At 33.4% G+C, this 25,089-nt stretch overlaps 1 protein-coding gene across 13 annotated transcripts in view; it reads left to right on the top strand.

The window, feature by feature from the left end:
• LOC125671252 (multiple PDZ domain protein-like) overlaps positions 1-25,089 on the top strand; it is a 124,449-nt gene that overhangs the window by 8,163 nt on the left and 91,197 nt on the right. For 12 of the 13 annotated variants that reach the window (XM_056163708.1, XM_056163707.1, XM_056163705.1 and 9 more), the window contains exon 5: positions 22,941-23,169. In XM_056163708.1, coding sequence (XP_056019683.1) covers positions 22,941-23,169 — 229 coding nt within the window. Of the gene's footprint in view, positions 1-10,592; positions 10,619-22,940; positions 23,170-25,089 lie in introns of those variants that run through there. The other variant, XM_056163703.1, reaches the window with a different exon arrangement.

Genomic DNA, 25,089 nt, shown 5'->3' with positions numbered 1-25,089 from the left:
CCCAGGCCCTTAAAGTCAAGATCTTAAAAAAAACCTGCATAGTCTTATTGGTTTTTAAAAGGTTAAGGTCAGGTCACTGAAAAGGAAATATCAAAATTCTTTGTATGTAAAACATATTTGATTGATTGCGGTTTTACGCCAATTTCAGCAATATTTCAGCTATTTATATATACGATATAATAAGTACACTTCTTATTCAAAGTTAATGAAGACTTTCAAGAATGAAACTTTGCTCAAAGATCTGGGTCCTTAATGGTAATTGAGAAGGTCTAATTCAATGGGTAAAATTGCTGATAAACTAGGTTTTGTTGTTTATCATACACCTGTCTTTAGACTTATGGTACAGTAATGTATGTATGTCCATCTGTCCATCTAGTGTTTTCTGTTTCTATTTTAATTTCTCTGTCACATATTAAGCTGAAACTTGTTATGTAACATACTAGCTTCTTTGTGGGTCACTCAGATCTTGTTGCAATTTTGATCCATTTCAACCTCTCTTGCAGGAGTTGTGCCCCTTTATTTGAAAATTAATGTTATATGGAGGGTACATAATTTGTCTGGCTAACTCCTCCCACAATTGAGAACCTTCTTATTTTACAGAGTGTTTGTATAGGTATTGAAAATGTGCATGTGGCAAGGATTTAAATTTTCTTTAATTTTTTAATGAACTTACTCAGGTTGGAGGAAATATTATAAAGTGAGTGAATGGTTTGTCCCTTTACTTCCTCTCACCATCTTAAAGCTAGGACCTTTGTAAACAAATTGAAGATGTGCTTATTGCAAGGATTTTTATTCTCAACAATTTTTTAACTATTATGCTATTTGAATATTTTTTGGGGGGAGCATATACTCACCGTCATGTCTGTCTGTCCATCGGTCTGAGCTCATATCTCTTTAACCTTTCATTAAAAATTGATTCACAAATATTCCTTGGGACAGGCACTTTTGGACAAAGGTTTTTTTTTTGGAAAGGTCCAGGTCAGTTAGAACATATACCTTATATAAGGAAAAACTTCCTTATTTCTACAGTTTTTGAACAGGTACCTTAAGTAATGTTCTACATATCAGGGCTTAAGAAAAACCTTTTAAGTCAGGACCTTTTACCTTAAATTGTGTGTTTTTTGCAGATTATTAAACATTCCTATAATGCAGGCATTAATTTAATTTTTATACATCGGCCTTTTTACAGGATATATTAAGGTATAGCAATGTGTGTCTGTCTTTCCATTCAGTTTTAAAGATATGACATACCGGTACTACCTTAAGTAAAGTTCTACAAATGTCTGATTTCAAAAGCACTTATAATAATGCTATTTTACAATATGTTAAGTAAGAGGATGCTTTGTGAAGCCCTTGTATATACATGTAAACATTTTATGTTAATATATTTACTAAGTTTTAAAAGAAAATACATTAGTTACTATTATTACATGTATGTATTTCTTCCCCCCTTTCAAGTGAAGTTCAGATCTGCAACATGTGCAGATTTTAATAAGCCCCACCCAGTGTGTCATGATGTCAGATTCTAATTAGCCCTGCCCAGTGTGTCATGATGTCAGATTTTAATACGCCCCACCCAGTATGTCAATGATGTCAGATTCTAATTAGCCCCGCCCAGTGTGTCATGATGTCAGATTTTAATAAGCCCCACCCAGTGTGTCATGATGTTAGATTCTAATTAGCCCCACCCAGTGTGTCATCATGTCAGATTTTAATAAACCCTGCCCAGTGTGTCATGATGTCAGATTCTAATTAGCCCCACCCAGTGTGTCATGATGTCAGATTTTAATAAGCCCCACCCAGTGTGTCATGATGTCAGATTCTAATTAGTCCCGCCCAGTGTGTCACGATGTCAGATTGTAATAAGCTCCACCCAGTGTGTCGTGACTTCACAGTATACTCCATCATCGGTTACTCACGGGTGCTTCTAATCGATTCTCTCCATCATCACTCTGGATCAGGGTTTTGTCAAACTTGGTGCAGTGATCCTATATGGCTATCGCTTGATTGACTGCCTTTATCTAAAAATCATGAAAAAAACAAACCCACCAACAAATGCAAATAGTAATGATTTAAGCTGTCACAGCAGCTTCAGATATAAGAAAGAACTTCAATTGAAATGCATGCAAAATTTTATACCTTCCCTAATTTTGAGCAACTTTACATATACTGGTATTAAATGGTGGTTTCTCTGTAAATCCACTTAGTTGCAGGATAATATTGTGTTGATTTATATTGCTGGCCCATGGGACCTCTTAACTTTATTTATGTGATTGTTATGATAGAGAAACAGATTATTTCATCATCATAACCATAGATTGTTGAAGATAGAATCTGTCTGTTTATGCTTCTCGGAGTGAAGCAGAAAATAGTTGTAGCATGCTTCATATATTGTCTAAATACCAGAGGTGCAATGCATGTATGCATCATCATCATTAGCATCATTAGCAGGCCCTTAATCTAGTCATTGCCAGTTATAATGTGTTGGATTTGGTGATTTTTTTAAGTTATACAATACCATATACTTATTCTCAATATTGTTTTAAACTGTACTTTTATACTGCATTAAATTATGGACAGATATTAAAATATTGATAGGAAATTAAAATATTTAAAGCAATTTGAAGATGTTTTAATTTTGTAAAAGAGAGTGTTAACTGTACGACACCATACTTTTTTAGCCTTTGAAATACACTTGAAGGTGTGAGAGGAATTATTAAGCTAAGTTTTTTTTTGTCTATTACTTTGTAATCATAATAGGGCTATGTAAAAACTATGTAAAACTAGACAGTTTACCTCCCTTAGTTCTTAGCTCTTTGAGATGACGCTCATCTTGAAATAGGAAATCAATAACATTTTTCCTGTTATTGACAGGAATTCTGCCGTCAGCTGATGTTCCGCTATCAGTAGTGAGCATGTGCAATATAAGGCTTTGCTAAAGTATATGCTCCTGTCTTGATGACAAAGACTTTGCCGGAGCTTAGCGCATGTAATTTTTTTGAAAAGTCATGTTATTGGTTAAAGCTGCCTTTATGTCTCACTGAATTAATACTTAGAATGCCAAGGGATTCATATTTTTGTATTCAGGAAGAGAATTGTTACATAATTCCTATTATTTCTTTTAGAAAAGAGGAGATTGTTCCCTGCTTCAAATGTTAACTGGTTTTTTGAGCAGATGAAATTTTAATCACTGAATGAGAAAGAAAGCCCATGCCAACAGAGTTCAGTTGAAATAAATATTCAATATCTTATTAGTAATGTATTGTTAGATGGGAGAGAGCTTTAAAATATATTGATTATAGGTCTGATGAGAATTGAGTAGACATTTTTTTCCCTGATAGTATATACAAACAGATGGGGGAGCAGGAAAGAGTTAGAATGGAGTATCAGTGTTTTGAAGCCAAAGTATTGACTGTTTAACACTATCAGGAAAGGGATGCAAGAATTAAACTGTGTGCTTAAATATTGATAAAGTGGGAACATGCATCTACAACATAAGTGTGTTTGACCACTCTTCAGTGTTTGTTAGGATCTGTATTGATCAGGGGCATGCCAACTCTTCGAGCAAATAGTGTTTTGGAATGTCAGAAAATGTTGCAGTTTACAAGCAACTGAAGTGTGTTTGGATTTTCCAGAAGTAGGAAGTCATTAATTAAATTTGTGATAATAAATAGAATTTTCCAAGGAAACACCTTCACTTGAGTGGAATAGAGAAGTTTCCAAAAATATCATTCATCAGCATAAGAGATATATACAGGGCTCTGTCCCCCCAGCTTTAGTGATGCGTGCTCATAAGGGTTCAGGGAAAAAAAATTGCCAAGATTCTTTTTTATGAGGTGTCTCAGGAAAAAAATAAGGAACTTGCTTTTGATGGCGATCTGAGAAATCAGTTTATTGTGTTAAGGTTTCAGGAGAGCTATGTAAAGAAAAAGAAATAAATATATGCTCACAGAGTGCTATATAGTGAAACCCATAATTCCCCATGAAATTAATTGTTGTTTGAAAGGAGTATAACAATATTCAGTGCCGCTGATGCGAGATGAAATTTATGGCAGAATCTGGGGGAAAATGATACTGCAGGGATACCATTGCCACAATATGTTTGTGTTTTGAAAACTTCGGTTCCACAAGGTGATCACCAGACACGGTATATTTGGAGCTATTACTAGGGAGAATTCCGTGAACATGTGGGCACTAGCTATGCTATCTGCTGTATAGATCAGAGGAATAAGGTTTCCCAGGTAAAAGATAAAATTGCAGATGAATTATTGATTGGGTTTTATGCAAGTATGTTCTATCAGATCCCAACAAGCCGGCTAACAAATTTTTATTGTAATTAAGATATAGATGAGATTGAGTTAAACTACCTGCTAAAGGCCGTACATGACTTCTAACAAGTCTGCCATCTAATGTGTAAAGAGGTAGAAGATGCCCTTTTTTTTAATTGAAGGATTTTGAATTCACACTGCACAAATGTTATGGCTATCTTATATGATTTATGTTTTATCAGTCAGGGGTATAGAAGGAGTTTGGGAAAACTCTGTAAAACCCCAGCGTACATGTGTAACAAATTGTCATTTCTCCCTGTATATTATACAGGCACCTGCATCTGATGGAGAATGCAATAATTTGGCACATATTTTCGGAAGGATTATCATGGAATACCTACTGATGAGTCAGTAAGATAATAAGTACTTGGCTTGTTGGTATACTCATATTGAGTTACACAGCTCTCTACTAAGACCAAGTTCACCTCATATTTAATGAGTTTACGTAGCTTCTGGTTATAGGATTAAGAAATGTAAAGTAGTGAAAGCTCACATGATTTCAACATGTTGAAGCTGGGGAGTTTCCTAAACATTTGTTAATCATTGCAATATATCAGTTTCCAATTTTTTATTTAGTTTGTGCGATGGTGGTTCTGACATCATAAAAGAAATAGTGATATATTATTGATAATATACTTAACATTCAAGTATATTTTAATGGAATGTAGAACTATGTTTTTGCAATAGTTATTGTGGCATATAACTTTCAATTATATAAAACATCTCCCTTTAGAATGTTGAATGGAAGATCGTAGACAATCAACAAGATGGTTGACCTTAGAGAAAGCCTTTTTTGTAGTGTGTGCTATTGAAGATCTTGGCTATTAGGATCACATAAGGACACCAGTCCTAAAAGAGATTGAACTTGCAACCTTAGAGGTTTTCCAACCGCTGTGCTAAATCTCCGGTCCTTCCTGAGCAATCTGTTCTTGATTAGAGTTCGGAAATAAGGGACTAGCCTTTCTATTGTACACTTGATGATAGATTTGATGTGCGACTGACTGTCCGATTAGTTATTAATCAGAATGATCGTAATCACTGATCAGACGACTGTCCGATTAGAGTTTTACTAGCATTGATCTGTTTGTAAGCATGGAATAGCTGTCAATTTCATATCTGCTTCAAAAAGGGGATTAGAACTTGTTCAGGCACACACGCTATTATCTTTATTTGATGAATTTTGCAGCAAAGTCTAGATCTGATAAAAAAAAAAAAAGTAATCCTAATTTTGTTTTTCCAAAAGTGAATCTTTCTGAGTCGTTGACATGGAATGTACCTATGGGTAACCTCTAGAGAGAGAGAGAGAGATTGATTAGCGTGTAAGGAAAGGGGTAGGTTATCAAGTTGCAAGCATTTTTGGAGAGAGAGATGAAACAGACAAACTACTTATTTATTTTAGAACAGGTTTTGTCTTATTTAAAATTTATGTAGACTGGTACATGTAGTTAATTCATTGTTTATAAAGCTAGGTCATTTTTCTGCAGAGGTTATCGTCTTTGAAAGGGGAAACTTTTTTGTGAAATAAAATCTTGCTTCTGATAAATTTCCAATGAATTCATTAAGTGAGGTGAATTAACAGAAATCAGACAAATTTGATCTGAAACGTACAAGAAGGAAGGTGTGTTCATTGCATTTTAATCACACCGGTTCCACTGAGTAAATACTACCATCTGTCTAAGGAAAAGGTTCAAAAGTTGAAGGAAAAGATACGGTTAGCTCCAACACTCTACCAGAAAGTCATAAATAATCAGGAAAAGGGGCAGTGAATATTAGAATAAAAAAGGTGTATTATTAGATAAAGCTAACAGAAAATTCTATTTTTCTTTTTAAAGGGACTGGTTCACAATTTTTGATAAAAATATATTTCATTTCGGATGGTATACATTAAAAATATAACTCATTTAATATGGCCAGCCAAAATTTTGACCTTCTGAATGCAAGAATAAAAGCAATATTTTAGCCTTAAATATGTGTTATGTAAACAAAGACTCGAGTCTTTTTATGTATACAAACAAACAAGTGAAATATTGATTTTGTAATATAAAGCATCTTAATTTTGCATAGTCACAAATTTGAACTTTTAAATGACACATTTACCCCAAAAATGCTTGAAATGTGAAAGATATAATAAATTCAGATCGATATCCATTTCTTTTGAAATTTTGTAAACAATAACATACCACAATCTCTGTTTACAAAACAAATAATAAACTCTTTAAAATGAGCTTCTGTGATAATGTATAACCTTAATTTTTATGTGAACTCTTTTAAACACATTAAACAATAGATTTTGATCATTAAAAGTGAAAAAAAAAATGTTGGGGAAAATCATAAATCAGTCCCTTTAACATTTTTTTTTCTTTGTTGTTTTACGTCCCATTCAAAAAATTTTCACTCATAAAACAAGGTTACAGCAAACACACTATGATGAATACAGTAAAACAAGGTTATTACAGTAAACACACTATAATGAATACAGTAAAACAAGGTTATTACAGTAAACACACTATAATGAATACAGTAAAATAAGGTTATTACAGTAAACACACTATAATGAATACAGTAAAACAAGGTTATTACAGTAAACACACTATAATGAATACAGTAAAACAAGGTTATTACAGTAAACACACTATAATGAATACAGTAAAACAAGGTTATTAAAGTAAACACACTATAATGAATACAGTAAAACAAGGTTATTACAGTAAACACACTATAATGAATACAGTAAACACACTATAATGAATACAGTAAAACAAAGTTATTACAGTAAACACACTATAATGAATACAGTAAAACAAGGTTATTACAGTAAACACACTATAATGAATACAGTAAAACAAGGTTATTACAGTAAACACACTATAATGAATACAGTAAAACAAGGTTATTAAAGTAAACACACTATGATGAATACAGTAAAACAAGGTTATTACAGTAAACACACTATAATGAATACAGTAAAACAAGGTTATTACAGTAAACACACTATAATGAATACAGTAAAACAAGGTTATTACAGTAAACACACTATAATGAATACAGTAAAACAAGGTTATTACAGTAAACACACTATAATGAATACAGTAAAACAAGGTTATTACAGTAAACACACTATAATGAATACAGTAAAACAAGGTTATTACAGTAAACACACTATAATGAATACAGTTAAAAACAAGGTTATTACAGTAAACACACTATAATGAATACAGTAAAACAAGGTTATTACAGTAAACACACTATAATGAATACAGTTAAAAACAAGGTTATTACAGTAAACACACTATAATGAATACAGTAAAACAAAGTTATTACAGTAAACACACTATAATGAATACAGTAAAACAAGGTTATTAAAGTAAACACACTATAATGAATACAGTAAAACAAGGTTATTACAGTAAACACACTATAATGAATACAGTAAAACAAAGTTATTACAGTAAACACACTATAATGAATACAGTAAACACACTATAATGAATACAGTAAAACAAGGTTATTACAGTAAACACACTATAATGAATACAGTAAAACAAGGTTATTACAGTAAACACACTACAATGAATACAGTAAAACAAGGTTACAGCAAACACACTATAATGAATACAGTAAACACACTATAATGAATACAGTAAAACAAGGTTATTACAGTAAACACACTATAATGAATACAGTAAAACAAAGTTATTACAGTAAACACACTATAATGAATACAGTAAAACAAGGTTATTACAGTAAACACACTATAATGAATACAGTAAAACAAGGTTATTACAGTAAACACACTATAATGAATACAGTAAACACACTATAATGAATACAGTAAAACAAAGTTATTACAGTAAACACACTATAATGAATACAGTAAAACAAGGTTATTACAGTAAACACACTATAATGAATACAGTAAAACAAGGTTACAGCAAACACACTATAATGAATACAGTAAAACAAGGTTATTACAGTAAACACACTATAATGAATACAGTAAACACACTATAATGAATACAGTAAAACAAAGTTATTACAGTAAACACACTATAATGAATACAGTAAAACAAGGTTATTACAGTAAACACACTATAATGAATACAGTAAAACAAGGTTATTACAGTAAACACACTATAATGAATACAGTAAAACAAGGTTATTACAGTAAACACACTATAATGAATACAGTAAAACAAGGTTATTACAGTAAACACAATATAATGAATACAGTAAAACAAGGTTATTACAGCAAACACACTATAATGAATACAGTAAAACAAGGTTATTACAGTAAACACACTATAATGAATACAGTAAAACAAGGTTATTACAGTAAACACACTAATGAATACAAGCTTAGTTATAATGAATTCATGCTTATAATGAATACAAGCTTAGTTATAATGAATTCATGCTTATGATGAATATACATGGTTAGTTATAATGAATATATGCTTATAATGAATACACACTTAAAATGATACACACTTATAATGAATACATGCTTAGTTATAATGATACACACTTATAATGAATATACATGCTTAGTTATAATGAATACACACTTATTCCACACTTATAATGAATACACACTTGTAATGAATACACACTTATAATGAATACAAGCTTGGTTATAATGAATACACACTTATTCCACACTTATAATGAATACACACTTGTAATGAATACACACTTATAATGAATACAAGCTTGGTTATAATGAATACACACTTATGACATTGGTCCTCTCTTTTTAAGGTCATACCTGATAGATCCATGTCTTTGACTTCTATAATGCTGTAGGGTTGATGAGTGAACTACTAATGTTTAATGCTGTAGGGTTGACGAGGGAACTACTAATGTTAAATATTGAAGGGTTGACGAGGGAACTACCAATGTTAAATGTTGTAGGGTTGACGAGGGAACTACCAATGTTAAATGTTGTAGGGTTGACGAGGGAACTACCAATGTTAAATGTTGTAGGGTTGATGAGGGAATTACCAATGTTAAATGTTGTAGGGTTGATGAGTGAACTACTAATGTTTAATGCTGTAGGGTTGACGAGGGAACTACCAATGTTTAATGCTGTAGGGTTGACGAGGGAACTGCCAATGTTAAATGTTGAAGGGTTGACGAGGGAACTACCAATGTTAAATGTTGTAGGGTTGACGAGGGAACTACCAATGTTAAATGTTGTAGGGTTGATGAGGGAACTACCAATGTTAAATGTTGTAGGGTTGATGAGGGAACTACCAATGTTAAATGTTGTAGGGTTGATGAGGGAACTACCAATGTTAAATGTTGTAGGGTTGATGAGGGAACTACCAATGTTTAATGCTGTAGGGTTGACGAGGGAACTATCAATGTTAAATGTTGAAGGGTTGACGAGGGAACTACCAATGTTAAATGTTGTAGGGTTGACGAGGGAACTACCAATGTTAAATGTTGTTGGGTTGACGAGGGAACTACCAATGTTAAATGTTGTAGGGTTGATGAGGGAATTACCAATGTTAAATGTTGTAGGGTTGATGAGTGAACTACTAATGTTTAATGCTGTAGGGTTGACGAGGGAACTACCAATGTTTAATGCTGTAGGGTTGACGAGGGAACTGCCAATGTTAAATGTTGAAGGGTTGACGAGGGAACTACCAATGTTAAATGTTGTAGGGTTGACGAGGGAACTACCAATGTTAAATGTTGTAGGGTTGATGAGGGAACTACCAATGTTAAATGTTGTAGGGTTGATGAGGGAACTACCAATGTTAAATGTTGTAGGGTTGATGAGGGAACTACCAATGTTAAATGTTGTAGGGTTGATGAGGGAACTACCAATGTTTAATGCTGTAGGGTTGACGAGGGAACTACCAATGTTAAATGTTGAAGGGTTGACGAGGGAACTACCAATGTTAAATGTTGTAGGGTTGACGAGGGAACTACCAATGTTAAATGTTGTAGGGTTGATGAGGGAACTACCAATGTTAAATGTTGTAGGGTTGATGAGGGAATTACCAATGTTAAATGTTGTAGGGTTGACAAGGGAACTACCAATGTTTAATGCTGTAGGGTTGACGAGGGAACTACTAATGTTTAATGCTGTAGGGTTGACGAGGGAACTACCAATGTTAAATGTTGTAGGGTTGACAAGGGAACTACCAATGTTAAATGCTGTAGGCTTGATGAGGGAAGTACCAATGTTAAATGTTGTAGGCTTGATGAGGGAACTACTAATGTTAAATGTTGTAGGGTTGACATGGCATCAGGATCAAGAAATGAACCCTCATGGTTGCAAAGTAAGTGCCCTATCTACAGTCTGGTAGGGGCATTTGAAATTGATTGTATAAAACTCTTGTTTTATTAAATGACTACCCATTTCCATTTTAAAGAATAGTCTGAAAAGTAACTGTTCCCTCAGAATGGGTAATTCGGGCCCTCAGATTGGTGATCTTACAGAACAGATTACTGTCCAGGGAAATCTGACTTCCAAATGAGTCCCTTTAGAAATGGCCTACCATATGTGATAATTACTCACGTTAAATTAGTAAGATCCCATTTTTCTAAAGTTTTATTCTGTATAGAAATCTTGATTCACCAAGTAATCTAGTATCAAATGGAGAAAGAAAGAATACTAGAGTAATTATAGTACAGAGAGAAAGAAAGCTAGAGTAATTATAACACAGAGAAAGAAAGCTAGAGTAATTATAATACAGAGAAAGAATGCTAGAGTAATTATAATACAGAGAGAAAGAATGCTAGAGTAATTATAGTACAAAGAGAAAGAAAGCTAGAGTAATTATAATACAGAGAGAAAGAATGCTAAAGTAATTATAGTACAGAGAGAAAGAATGCTAGAGTAATTATAGTACAGAGAGAAAGAATGCTAGAGTAATTATAGTACAGAGAGAAAGAATGCTAGATAAATTATAGTACAGAGAGAAAGAATGCTAAAGTAATTATAATACAGAGAGAAAAAATGCTAGAGTAATTATAATACAGAGAAAGAATGCTAGAGTAATTATAGTACAGGGAGAAAGAATGCTAAAGTAATTATAATACAGAGAGAAAGAATGCTAGAGTAATTATAGTACAGAGAGAAAGAAAGCTAGAGTAATTATAATACAGAGAGAAAGAATGCTAAAGTAGTTATAGGACAGAGAGAAAGAATGCTAGAGTAATTATAGTACAAAGAGAAAGAAAGCTAGAGTAATTATTATACAGAGAAAGAATGCTAAAGTAATTATGGTACAGAGAGAAAGAATGCTACAGTAATTATAGTACAGAGAGAAAGAATGCTAGATAAATTATAGTACAGAGAGAAAGAATGCTAAAGTAATTATAATACAGAGAAAGAATGCTAGAGTAATTATAGTACAGAGAGAAAGAATGCTAAAGTAATTATAATACAGAGAGAAAGAATGCTAGAGTAATTATGGTACAGAGAGAAAGAATGCTAGAGTAATTATAGTACAGAGAGAAAGAATGCTAGAGTAATTATAGTACAAAGAGAAAGAAAACTAGAGTAATTATAATACAGAGAAAGAATGCTAAAGTAATTATAGTACAGAGAGAAAGAATGCTTGAGTAATTATAGTACAGAGAGAAAGAATGCTATAGTAATTATAATACAGAGAGAAAGAATGCTAGAGTAATTATAGTACAGAGAGAAAGAATGCTAGAGTAATTATAGTACAGAGAGAAAGAATGCTAGAGTAATTATAGTACAAAGAGAAAGAAAACTAGAGTAATTATAATACAGAGAAAGAATGCTAAAGTAATTATAGTACAGAGAGAAAGAATGCTTGAGTAATTATAGTACAGAGAGAAAGAATGCTATAGTAATTATAATACAGAGAGAAAGAATGCTAGAGTAATTATGGTACAGAGAGAAAGAATGCTAAAGTAATTATAATACAGAGAGAAAGAATGCTAAAGTAATTATAATACAGAGAGAAAGAATGCTAGAGTAATTATGGTACAGAGAGAAAGAATGCTTGAGTAATTATAGTACAGAGAGAAAGAATGCTATAGTAATTATAATACAGAGAGAAAGAATGCTAGAGTAATTATAGTACAGAGAGAAAGAATGCTGAAGTAATTATAATACAGAGAGAAAGAATGCTAAAGTAATTATAGTACAGAGAGAAAGAATGCTAGAGTAATTATAATACAGAGAGAAAGAATGCTAAAGTAATTATAGTACAGAAAGAATGCTAAAGTAATTATAGTACAGAGAGAAAGAATGCTAGAGTAATTATAATACAGAGAGAAAGAATGCTAAAGTAATTATAGTACAGAGAGAAAGAAAGCTAGAGTAATTATAGTACAGAGAGAAAGAATGCTAGAGTAATTATGGTACAGAGAGAAAGAATGCTAGAGTAATTATAGTACAAAGAGAAAGAAAACTAGAGTAATTATAATACAGAGAAAGAATGCTAAACTAATTATAGTACAGAGAGAAAGAATGCATGAGTAATTATAGTACAGAGAGAAAGAATGCTAGAGTAATTATAATACAGAGAGAAAGAATGCTAGAGTAATTATAGTACAGAGAAAGAATGCTAGAGTACTTATAATACAGAGAGAAAGAATGCTAGAGTAATTATAGTACAGAGAGAAAGAATGCTAGAGTAATTATAATACAGAGAGAAAGAATGCTAAAGTAATTATAGTACAGAGAGAAAGAATACTAGAGTAATTATAATACAGAGAGAAAGAATGCTAGAGTAATTATAGTACAGAGAGAAAGAATGCTAAAGTACTTATAATACAGAGAGAAAGAATGCTAAAGTAATTATAGTACAGAGAGAAAGAATGCTAGAGTAATTATAATACAGAGAGAAAGAATGCTAGAGTAATTATAATACAGAGAGAAAGAATGCTAAAGTAATTATAGTACAGAGAGAAAGAAAGCTAGAGTAATTATAGTACAGAGAGAAAGAATGCTAGAGTAATTATAGTACAGAGAGAAAGAATGCTAGAGTAATTATAATACAGAGAGAAAGAATACTAGAGTAATTATAATACAGAGAGAAAGAATGCTAAAGTAATTATAGTACAGAGAGAAAGAATGCTAGAGCAATTATAATACAGAGAGAAAGAAAGCTAGAGTAATTATAATACAGAGAAAGAATGCTAGAGTAATTATAATACAGAGAGAAAGAATGCTAGAGTAATTATAGTACAAAGAGAAAGAAAGCTAGAGTAATTATAATACAGAGAGAGAATGCTAAAGTAATTATAGTACAGAGAGAAAGAATGCTAGAGTAGTTATAGTACAGAGAGAAAGAATGCTAGAGTAATTATAGTACAGAGAGAAAGAATGCTAAAGTAATTATTACAGAGAGAGAAAATGCTAGAGTAATTATAATACAGAGAAAGAATGCTAGAGTAATTATAGTACAGAGAGAAAGAATGCTAAAGTAATTATAATACAGAGAGAAAGAATGCTGAAGTAATTATAGTACAGAGAGAAAGAATGCTAGAGTAATTATAGTACAGAGAGAAAGAAAGCTAGAGTAATTATAATACAGAGAGAAAGAATGCTAGAGTAATTATGGTACAGAGAGAAAGAATGCTAAAGTAATTATAATACTGAGAGAAAGAATGCTAGAGTAATTATAGTACAGAGAGAAAGAATGCTAGAGTAATTATAATACAGAGAAAGAAAGCTAGAGTAATTATAGTACAAAGAGAGAGAATGCTAGAGTACTTATAATACAGAGAAAGAATGCTAGAGTACTTATAATACAGAGAAAGAATGCTAGAGTAATTATAATACAGAGAAAGAATGCTAGAGTAATTATAGTACAGAGAGAAAAAATGCTAAAGTTATTATAATACAGAGAGAAAGAATGCTAGAGTAATTATAGTACAGAGAGAAAGAATGCTAGAGTAATTATAGTACAGAGAGAAAGAATGCTGAAGTAATTATAATACAGAGAAAGAATGCTAGAGTAATGATAGTACAGAGAGAAAGAAAGCTAGAGTAATTATAATACAGAGAGAAAGAATGCTAGAGTAATTATAATACAGAGAAAGAATGCTAGAGTAATTATAGTACAGAGAGAAAGAATGCTGAAGTAATTATAATACAGAGAAAGAAAGCTAGAGTAATTATAATACAGAGAAAGAAAGCTAGAGTAATTATAGTACAGAAAGCTAGAGTAATTATAATACAGAGAGAAAGAATGCTAGAGTAATTATAATACAGAGAAAGAAAGCTAGAGTAATTATAGTACAGAGAGAAAGAATGCTAGAGTAATTATAATACAGAGAAAGAAAGCTAGAGTAATTATAGTACTGAGAGTAAGAGAGATAAACCATGGGACTGGATAAGGTGGAGGCAATAAGGGTTTACAGTTTTACATAACATTTTATGGAATATATTTCCCTTTAGGGCTACAAGCCTAAATAGATTTGCAAACTAACACCTGCTTGTGGATTCAAGTGTTTTTAGCTCACCTGATTTAGTAAATAGAAAATTATTGTCTATCAGGCATTTGTAAATTTTTATTTTATTTTTATTTTTGTCTTCTTTTTATGAATCCCGAGGTCAATTTCAACCAAATTTTCCATAAAGCATCCTTGGGTGAAGGTATTACAAATTTACTCAAAAAGAAAGCAATAGAAACTGAAACTTGTATGAAATATTCTTTATACTTTGTTCATACCATGGGTGTCAGGGTAGGGCCACAATAGGGGTTCAAAGTTTAACATTGCTTATACATGGGGAATATCTTTGAATATCTTCTTCTGAAGATCTACAAGGATTGATATTGAAACATACTCATGTAGTGTTCATTTGTTCATACCATGACCCCCAGGGCCAGGGGGGAGCTGCAATAAGGGTTCAAAGTTTAAAATGGTTTTATGTATATATTTGTAATACATGAATATCAATGAAACATCACATTTTGCATGTCTTATTGAAACTGAGTAAACTCTGGTGACCAATATTGCAATTGGTCGACATCCATCATTGTGCCATGTGCGTTAACCATCGAACATTTTTAACTTCTTGATATAACTACCATTCAAATTCTTTTCAAATTTGGTGTGAAGCATGTTTGGGACAGGGGAGGGGGTAGATTTCAGGACTCCTGCACCCCCAGGCTTTAGGGTTGGGGCAAGTACTGCCAAAAATTGACTATTTTTCAAAATTATTCTTCTTTACAACCAGTGTCACATTGGTAAGAAAAACTAAATACATAGTGATGTAAAGCATGCAGGGAAGCTTAATTTCATGATCCCTGGAGTAGAGGTTCTGACCCCAGGGCGGGGCCAAACTTGGTATATAGTGTTTATGTGTAAAATACTTAAATAACATCTTTAATGCTATTGATACTAAATTGAAACTAATGTATATTTATAATGAGCAGGTACTCCTTTACCAAAATTGTAAATTTGATGATCCCAGTGGTTGGGGAGGGGTTTTGGTATCAGGGTTATAGGGTCAAAGTGATTAAATGTGTTAACAGTTGAACGTTTTGAACTTCAATGCTATTTATACTAAATTGAAACTAAATGGATATTTAGAACCAAAATTGGAAATTCAGGATTTTTGTCTCTATCATTTGAAAGACTTCTTTGATTTGGCAGATACTGTAAAATTAAATGCATATTTAGGAAAAGCAGAAATGAATGCAATGCACCAAAATTGTGAATTTTGCAACCCCAGGGTTGTGAATTTAGGGCACGTCTGAAATGGTCTTATGGTGTTGATATTACATATGATATGTAAAGTCTTTCATCAGTATCATCAGGTCACTTTCGGGGGCATTGGTATTTTAAGAACACATCCTATTTTATACTCCTGCTGAATATTAGAATTATACAAACAAGAAAATTTTTATTGATTAGGCCTAGTGATACTTTTAGATAATGCTCAGGTGACTGATAATGCCTAGGGGTTTCTTGTTAAAAAATTTTGGAATTTTTTTTTTGAAGAACCACCAATCTGACTAAAGTGCAGACCTATATTATATATATATATATGTACAATCTGACTAAAAGTACAGACCTATAGTATATATATATGTACAATCTGATTCAAGTACAGACCTACATTATATATATATATATATATATATATATATATATATATGTACAATCTGACTAAAGTACAGACCTATATTATATATATGTACAATCTGACTAAAGTACAGACCTACAGTATATATATTTGTACAATCTGACTAAAGTACAGACCTATATTATATATATATGTACAATCTGACTAAAGTACTGAACTATATTATATATATGTACAATCTGACTAAAGTACAGACCTACATTTTATATATGTACAATCTGACTAAAGTACAGACCTACATTATATATATTTGTACAATCTGACTAAAGTACAGACCTATATTATATATATATATATATATATATAAGTCTGTACTTTAGTCTGATTGAAGAACCACCAGGGTACACTGTCAAATCAATATGCAAGCATTCTAATGTTAGTGCTGTTTCAAATTAGTTCATACCATGACACCCAAGGTCAGGGTGGGGCCTACAAATGGGGTTTAAGTTTTAGCAACGCTTTTATGTGAGAAAAATATTCCAAATTTCTTTTATTTAGAACCCTGAAGGGTACAGATTGTCAAACTGATATGCAAACATCATTATAATATTGTAGTTTCAGGTTTGTTCATACTATGACAGCAATGGGGCCATGGAGGAATAAAAATTTATATAAGATGTTCAAGGATACTTATTGTTTAATACACAAGCAACCTCATGTAGTGTAGACCAATTTTTGTTTGCTCCTTGTCGTTTGGTGCTCTGGTGAGCAATGTGGCCTGTGTGCCTCTTGATATTGCATGATCACACATCAGCTTAGAAAATTTAGTAAAGTATATTCCAAAATTTGTTACACAATATTGATTCCAAGTGATTCTTTTAATTTTTCTGCAACAAAGCTAATTTCTAATTAACCTACATGTAGTTAGAACATTATTTCATGCATCATGCTGTACTATAAAATTCCACTAAAAGAAAGCTAGAACTTGGATACAATGTATGAAAATATACTTCATATTGTATTTTGTTCACAAAATTTCTGAAACAGAAAAGTATATATATGTTTTACCAATGGAAAAATCACATTTCAGCATGAAAATAAATCACAGTTGAACTGCCTTTCAACAATAGCTACAGTAGGTGTGTTTCGTGTAAGCTGAGAATGCCTCTGGGACGGAAGAATATTTAGTGGACATTCTTGTTTTCGTAATACAGAAATATCAATGAAACAACACATTTTGCATGTCATATGCCATTTGTTATACGGAATATTATGAAGAAACTGGGGAGAGTCATTAATGATATGTCATTATAATTAGTCAATCAAAACTGTAGAGCAGGCCATTATATAACCATGAGGGTATCATTTTGTCCCAAAGCATTGAAAATTGATTGCACAAACAAGTCCATTAAATTCAGTTAATAAACTCCTGCAGTGAAACAATAGCACAAATATATTATGATAAGTGGACTATTATATTGACTGATGTTCGAGTATGGTGTTCTTCTTTCAGTCTTGTTCTACTGGGGCTTACAGACAGTAACTGGCAGCATATATGATTCTTCTGGTACATCAGTTTTATATGACACATTGTTGTCATAGTGGTTTTGATTAAAGCTGATTGTTAGCATTGAGTGAAGTATAAATCATTAAAAGTTAATCAAGGACCCCCAAAGAAATCAATCAGGCCCTTGTCCTTAGGTGGATGTTTGGATGTATGTTTTAGTGAAGTGTTAGCTCTTATAGAATTGCTATTAAGTATCATAAAGCTTTAAATTATGGGATAAATCTTTCTTTTTTGTAATCAATACATTAATTTTGTTCCAGCCCTTCTCTACGCTGATTGGAACACTGTCAGATTTTCCATATTGCCATATTGTCACACGACATGCAAGATATGATGAGGCTCTCTTTGAGAACTGAAACAAATATCTGCTTAGCATTGATCCATTAAAGAAGGGGTTCACCAGCTCCCCATTCATGAACTTTTGATCACACATAGTCATTATCTGACAGGTTAACTAGTAATAATGGGTCAAACAATTAACTGATTAGATTTGTTGGGAGCTGGGAAAAAAGCTAATGATGAATAATAGACATTTATGTGTGTATACGTACTTCCTCCTGGGTGTTGTGTCCGTTAATGTATATTGTTGGATTGCCTGTGCTTTAAGAGACAGACTGGGAAACTTTGAATTATTGTTAGGAATACATGTCAATAAATGAGGCTGGTATTGGGAGGGCTGTGAGCTTTTATGAATCTGTTAATTACCAAGAGCTTCATGAACATGGTTTTCACATGGCAATATAAATGCTAGCTGAAGTATGAGGCTGTTTGACCATGTAGAGGTCTGTTTTTATCATGGCGTTTATTGAATTTTCATAAACGTGAATAGTTTGATTATTGTCGAGGTCATTCACGCTACATTTATTGCATTTGGATTAAGATCTCACCAGAGTCGAATTGTTCTTGTAATGTATCATTTGTTCAGGTGTGAAATTCTGGTAACTGATATTGCGATCAGTATTTATGAGAACACATGTTTATCTTTATTGTATAGGGAATATCGTGTTAGGACAGTATATACAATTTGACTTGTGCTAAACAGCAACATCAAAAGACAAAAAAAAAGAAGTTGCAAATAGTTGTCTTTGTGGTGTGGTAATCATGTATTCTCCACAGTCGTACATTATAAATCCATTTATTAAGCACCATGCTTTATCCAGCCTATACCATTTCTTATGCACCTTGCTTTATCCAGCCTATACCATTTCTTATGCACCATGCTTTATCAAGCCTATACCATTTCTTCTGTACCATACTTTATCCAGCCTATACCATTTCTTATGCACCTTGCTTTATCCAGCCTATACCATTTCTTATGCATCATGATGTGACCGTGCATATACCATTTTTCTATGCAACACATTGATGCTTACAAGGGATGTCCAAAAAAGTCAATGCAGATGTTAGATTTTTTGAAACACTATCAGTTGTACTGATGAAACTTTGCATAGTGAGAACTTTTGAGGTATTTCTGGGTTATATATGTCGGTCTAAGCACATTGTACCTTTAAAAACATGGAATGGACTGTAATGCTAATTCCAAAGGTTTCATTGTACATGTATTACTGTAGAAGTGGTTATTTATGTGTGGGGAAATTTTACACTAATTATGCGGTCAAGTAAAAAGCGCGTAAATTTCCCCCACGTGTATTGTTATAGATATTTGATATAATATATATCATATTTAGTTACCTTGTAGTTTTCCCCCATGCGTAATGTTGGACGTGTAAAAATGCGTACTTAACCCTCAGCGTAAATAACCACTCTTACAGTACTTTAGTTGTACGTAACTCTCTCGTGAAATTACTATTTGAATGACAAAATTTGATTTACAGTATATTCACCAAAAAAGTTGAGTAGTTTTGCCAAATTTGAAGATGTGGGAGTCGGTGGTAATATTGTTTACTGTAAAGTTATAAAGGAGAGGCCATGCAACCATGCAAATACAGTTTATTCTGGAAATATTGAAATTCAAGGGACCAATCTTGATTATTCATTATATACAAAGTTCAACATAACTGATGTTGAACCACAAAGAAAAAGCTGTAACTTTTACATCAATATAGCAAATAGTTCAATGTAAGTGACTTCAATACAAGTGGAACAGACTGCGGAGCTGATACTTAAGTAGCATCATTTAGTGTTGCCAGAGAACGGCTGACAGGTCTGAATTTTATATTTGTGAAATAATGGACCCTCTGTCTCATGGGCCTTCATTATTTAATGGATGACAAACAATGTTGTAATTGTTTTAAACAGTATAGCATACATATAAATAAATGATACTGTGTTAATGTACTAGTGCATAGCTGTGGTGGATCCAGGATTTCTGAAAGGGGGGGGGGGGGGGGGGGCACATGTGAAAGTCAAGTAATAGCCAAATCTGAAGTTTTTATTTATATATGCTAGTAATGCCATGTAAATTTATGGTGAAAAGAGGTGAGGTTGTGGGTGGGGGGTTCCAGGCCCCATGTCCCCCCTCTAAATCCACCAGTGTGCAAGATCAGTTCGATGGAGAGGATCTGACCAATCTAATTAAAATTAGATCTTCCATCCGCTCCCCAGTTTTCGATCGCAACGTATCGAAAACTGGGGAGCGGATGGAAGATCTAATTTTAATTAGATTGGGATCTGACTAGTTTGCTTTTTTTTGTGCTTTTTCGCTTCAATAGAGACTCCACAGGAACACAGAGATAGTCTGTTTTTCTACAATGTTTTTAGACAGCCTTCATGTATGGTGTCCCCTGTGATCATGCATTTTGACACACTTTGGGATACAAAGTGAATTCCTTCCATTTATTTCAGCAATTGATTTTTGTTGTTGTAGACTTTAGAATCAAATATGTATCTTTATACACTACATAGTTTCAAAAGTTGCTGTTTTCTAACACACTGTCACAAGAGTTTCACAGCAGAAAAAGGAAATGTAGGGAGAATCGATCATGTGTACTGTATACATGTACTTGTGGAAATCAGACCCTTGTGATGTTATAGATAAACAGATGATAAAGCAGTCATAGGAAAGCTATAGACAGTTGTTAGATTTAGTTTGTTTCTTGACTGAGATAAGTACATGTTAGGTACATTCACGAATACGAGTAACAACACACACACCTATATTAATTTCACTAGGATGCTGTACAGTATAAAGTAAGGCCCAGAGCTTTATCTGATTAAAATCAGATCCTGTCATCCACTCACGTAAATTGCTACACTAGTGTAGCGATCTACTTGAGTGGATCATAGGATCTGATTTTAGTCAGATTGAGCCTATAGAGCTAAAACTGAAATTTGGAAGTCCATTCAGAACCTCATTCTTAATTTTTAAGGTATCTTGACAAACATGTTTAACAAAGAACAACCTATTTTCAAAAGAAATGAAATTCCCCTACAAGAATTCAACAAAGTTCGGGGTAGCGGTAATCACAGAGGGAACAGTTTCCGGATTTAAAGTGATTTCCCTTTTTTCACCCGGAGTACCTAAAACATAGACTGGGATGATCGCTATTGATTTTCAGATCTATAGGTCAAGCAATTGGGACACTGACATAGGGAAACATTTTCCAGGCCTTAAGCAATTTCCTAGTTCACCTAGAGTCACCAAACTTCATACACAGACTTGTCATGGAATGAAGATGATGCCTATCAATATCAGGGTCAAAAGGTCAAGCAATGTGGACTCCACTAAAAATGGTCTCTGGATTATAAGGGTTTTTCCTTTGCACTTTCATCTGCATTCACAATGTAATTTTTGTTGCCCCCCCCCCCACCCCCTGTTTTAATTATGCTCTTAATGGGGATATATTATTAGTTGAACTAGGGCAGTTCTAGTCAGTATTGTATCAAACTGTTCTTGATTCATGCTAGATTCTCACAATTATTTTTATGGCATTTAAAAAATACTGCTGTCTGTAGTTTTTGTATCATCAAATGTTGTGACAGTAATTTGATACATAGCTGTGACATAACTGCATGTCTGTCATGTTCTGCTAATCAATATCAAACGAAGAGAACATTTAGATTCCACTTTCTTTTATACCTAATGAAAAGCAAAATCTGTGTACAGAAAATCGGATATTGATTCCTCTTATGGGAGCCATTTCTTGGATTAATGTTGTATAATGTTGTACAAGAAAAAGTATAAAATATGGTAGTCTTCCCTTGGGGTCAATGTTGGTAGATATTACAGTGTTATCACTCCTTCTAAGGAGCTGTGTAATGTCAGCACAACTGAAAATGATGCAGTGCACAATATAATAGCACGGCTATGTATTTTCAAGATGGAAAAAATCTTAATCAGAGAATTTTTGTTCTTGATAAGAACATCAAGAAAGAATGCAATTATCCTGCAGTGGGGTTTTATTTTTTGTGGGTTTTTTTTGTGTGTGTATGTATGTGTGGCCTTGACCAATTCCAGACTGGAATTGCCACAGAATTTGATAGTAAGCAGATTTATGATTAGAATGCAGTCTGTAATGAAATATTCCAGAGGTTACTTGACAACCTGTTTCATAGTAGCAGTGGCTTTAGGGTTACATTAAGGAAATCTGAACAGTACATGTACCATAAACCCACTGTTATACGTGTAACGTCTTTTATCTTGTCTTGTGTTACATTGCTATGATAAATAAATATGGATGAAGAATACCTGTTACATGGTCAAAATATTTAAAAAAAAGTTTTGAGAAATTTTTATATGACATCTTATATTTGCAATTTGACAATGGAAAATTTGCAGTGACTAATATTTGCATTGAAGCCATCATATTTAGTGAATGTTTACTGTCTATGAGCCATTGAATATGAATGCTTGGTTCATGACAATGAATATACCTGTGACATTGAGGCACTTGCAAATTTCATGGCTATTACAATATATATCTGTTAGCCATGTTTGTAACTAATCTTATTTTGCATTTTTTGAAAAGGTTATGTATGAAAAATACAGTGTAAACATTTCTGTTTTTTCTTCTGTTGATTGTGTTTCTGTGTATTGACTTTTAGCTTTATGTTACAGGGATGGTCGTCTGCGAGAAAGAGACCAAATTTTGGCCATAGATGGTCAGCCTTTAGACATCTCTCATCAGGAGGCTATTCGGATTCTACAGAGTGCTCGTGGCTTGGTGGTACTGATAATTGCCCGTGGTTACGTTCCACCACAGTTTGATCCTCCCCAGCTTGTCAATGCTGAACCTGTTCCGAGTTCGGTTCCAAATGTTCAGCCAGAGGTTCACTCAGACATGGTGGTAGGCATTCTTCCATTCACTCATTAAAGAAAGAAAATTTTTAGTAATAAAGAAATGCCACTAGCTGCAGATCTATCATTTTCGCAAGCCAAGCAGCCGATTCACTTATTCTCGAGAGTTAGCAAATCAGGCACTTGGCTTGAGAAGGTGATGGACATTCAGGGAGCTCTCTGTAGTCCAAACTGAGAAGGTGATGGACATTCAGGGAGCTCTCTGTAGAAGGTGATGGACATTCAGGGAGGTCTCTGTAGAAAGTGATGGACATTCAGGGAGCTCTCTGTAGTCCAAACTAAGAAGGTGATGGACATTCAGGGAGCTCTCTGAAGAAGGTGATGGACATTCAGGGAGCTCTCTGTAGTCCAAACTGCAGTGGCAGTATAGAAGATGATGGACATTCAGGGAGCTCTCTGTAGTCCAAACTGCAGTGGCAGTAGAGGTTATTTTACATCAAAGTTTAACAATTGCAATGGTCCTTGTCTGTAGAATTGAATCCTGTATGCTCTGTAGCCATATTTGTGTTTGTAAGACTGTGTTTATTAATAATCGCACCTTGCTGATCAGTATATTGAAGTGTTGAACAGCTTATTAACAACCAGTGTATGCTCCTGGTGTTGTGGGTGTAGCAACAGTTGTCATGCATTAATAATTAACAAATGGATATACGAGTGTGTATTTAGTATCTAAAAGGAGCATTGTCGCAACTGAGCATTCTCAAATAAAAGCTGGTGGATGGTGGAAATAGGTCTAATAAAATCATTTAAGAAAGTTTTATTGTTCATAGGTTTAGGATATTATAAACATCTTACTTGTGCTGAACAAACAACAGCAGACCAAATCAGTTCCACAGTATATTATGCAATGATAACCACAAACATATTTACAAATTATACAACTGAACTTGGCAAAAGGGTTAACTCAGCTAAGCAAGATACAGAATGAGGAATAAGAGACACCTAGCACACTACACCTTTATGGTGAACTGCTTAACCAAGTGGCAGTTGTGCAACCTGTCAGATGGTATGCTCAATGACTCATTGAATATAGGGATTGAGGTATGAAACCTGAAAGTTGAACTAGGTTAGGTAGGGCCAGGTCAGTATTAGCCACTGGTTTAGGTAAAGCTATGTCAGTATTAGCCACTGGTTTAGGTAAGGCCAGGTCAGTATTAGCCACTGGTTTAAGTAAGGGCATTGACAGTCCAACAACTCGATGACTATGTAAGGAGGAGCAAAGCTTAGTAGTGGCATGACCACCAGCTCAATGAAGTAAACTGACCTTCAAGCATATGGGATAGGGGGATTTCAGAATAGTTAAAATTACGTGGGGAAATTGGCTCAAGTATCTTGCACAATTTTGAAATGCCTGGGCTACTCAGATATGTGCATATTAATAGTGTCCTGGTAAAGTTGAGAGGAGGGGTGGTAGTGGATAATCTGTAAATGGCAGTCCCATAGTGTAAAGATAATAGTCTTGTTCATCCAGAAGCTTGACAGTTTCTGTAATCTCCAGTGAGTGATAATCTGATAAAGACTGGTGATAACAGTTGTGATGTCAAAACGAGGCTTACCAAAATTCTGACCAAATGAATCTGATTGGCTGAAAACACACCTCCAAAATGACGGAACGCTTTCAAGCTCAAGTATTTGCATGTCAAGTGTTTGACAAGTATGGTTGATGGAAGAGATGTGTTGCTGCTGACAGAATATGGAAAGACTGTCTTGATGGCCATTTTTCCAAAAATCATTATTGGAGACCAATTAGTAAAAGTAGGCTACAGAGCTGATCTTGATTGCTTTGTTGTTATCGTCATATCTTCTATAGTACCGTTAATGAAGGACCAAATCATAAATATAAGATATCTAAGCATTGTCACAATAGAATACAGTAAAACACGCTTATAGTGGAGTGCTAGGGATCAAC

Source organism: Ostrea edulis, chromosome 4, assembly GCF_947568905.1.
Source record: "Ostrea edulis chromosome 4, xbOstEdul1.1, whole genome shotgun sequence".
In the NCBI taxonomy this organism is placed as follows: Eukaryota; Metazoa; Mollusca; class Bivalvia; order Ostreida; family Ostreidae; genus Ostrea; species Ostrea edulis.
Note: the sequence above shows the minus strand (reverse complement) of the source record. Positions and strands in the feature narration are given on the sequence as shown.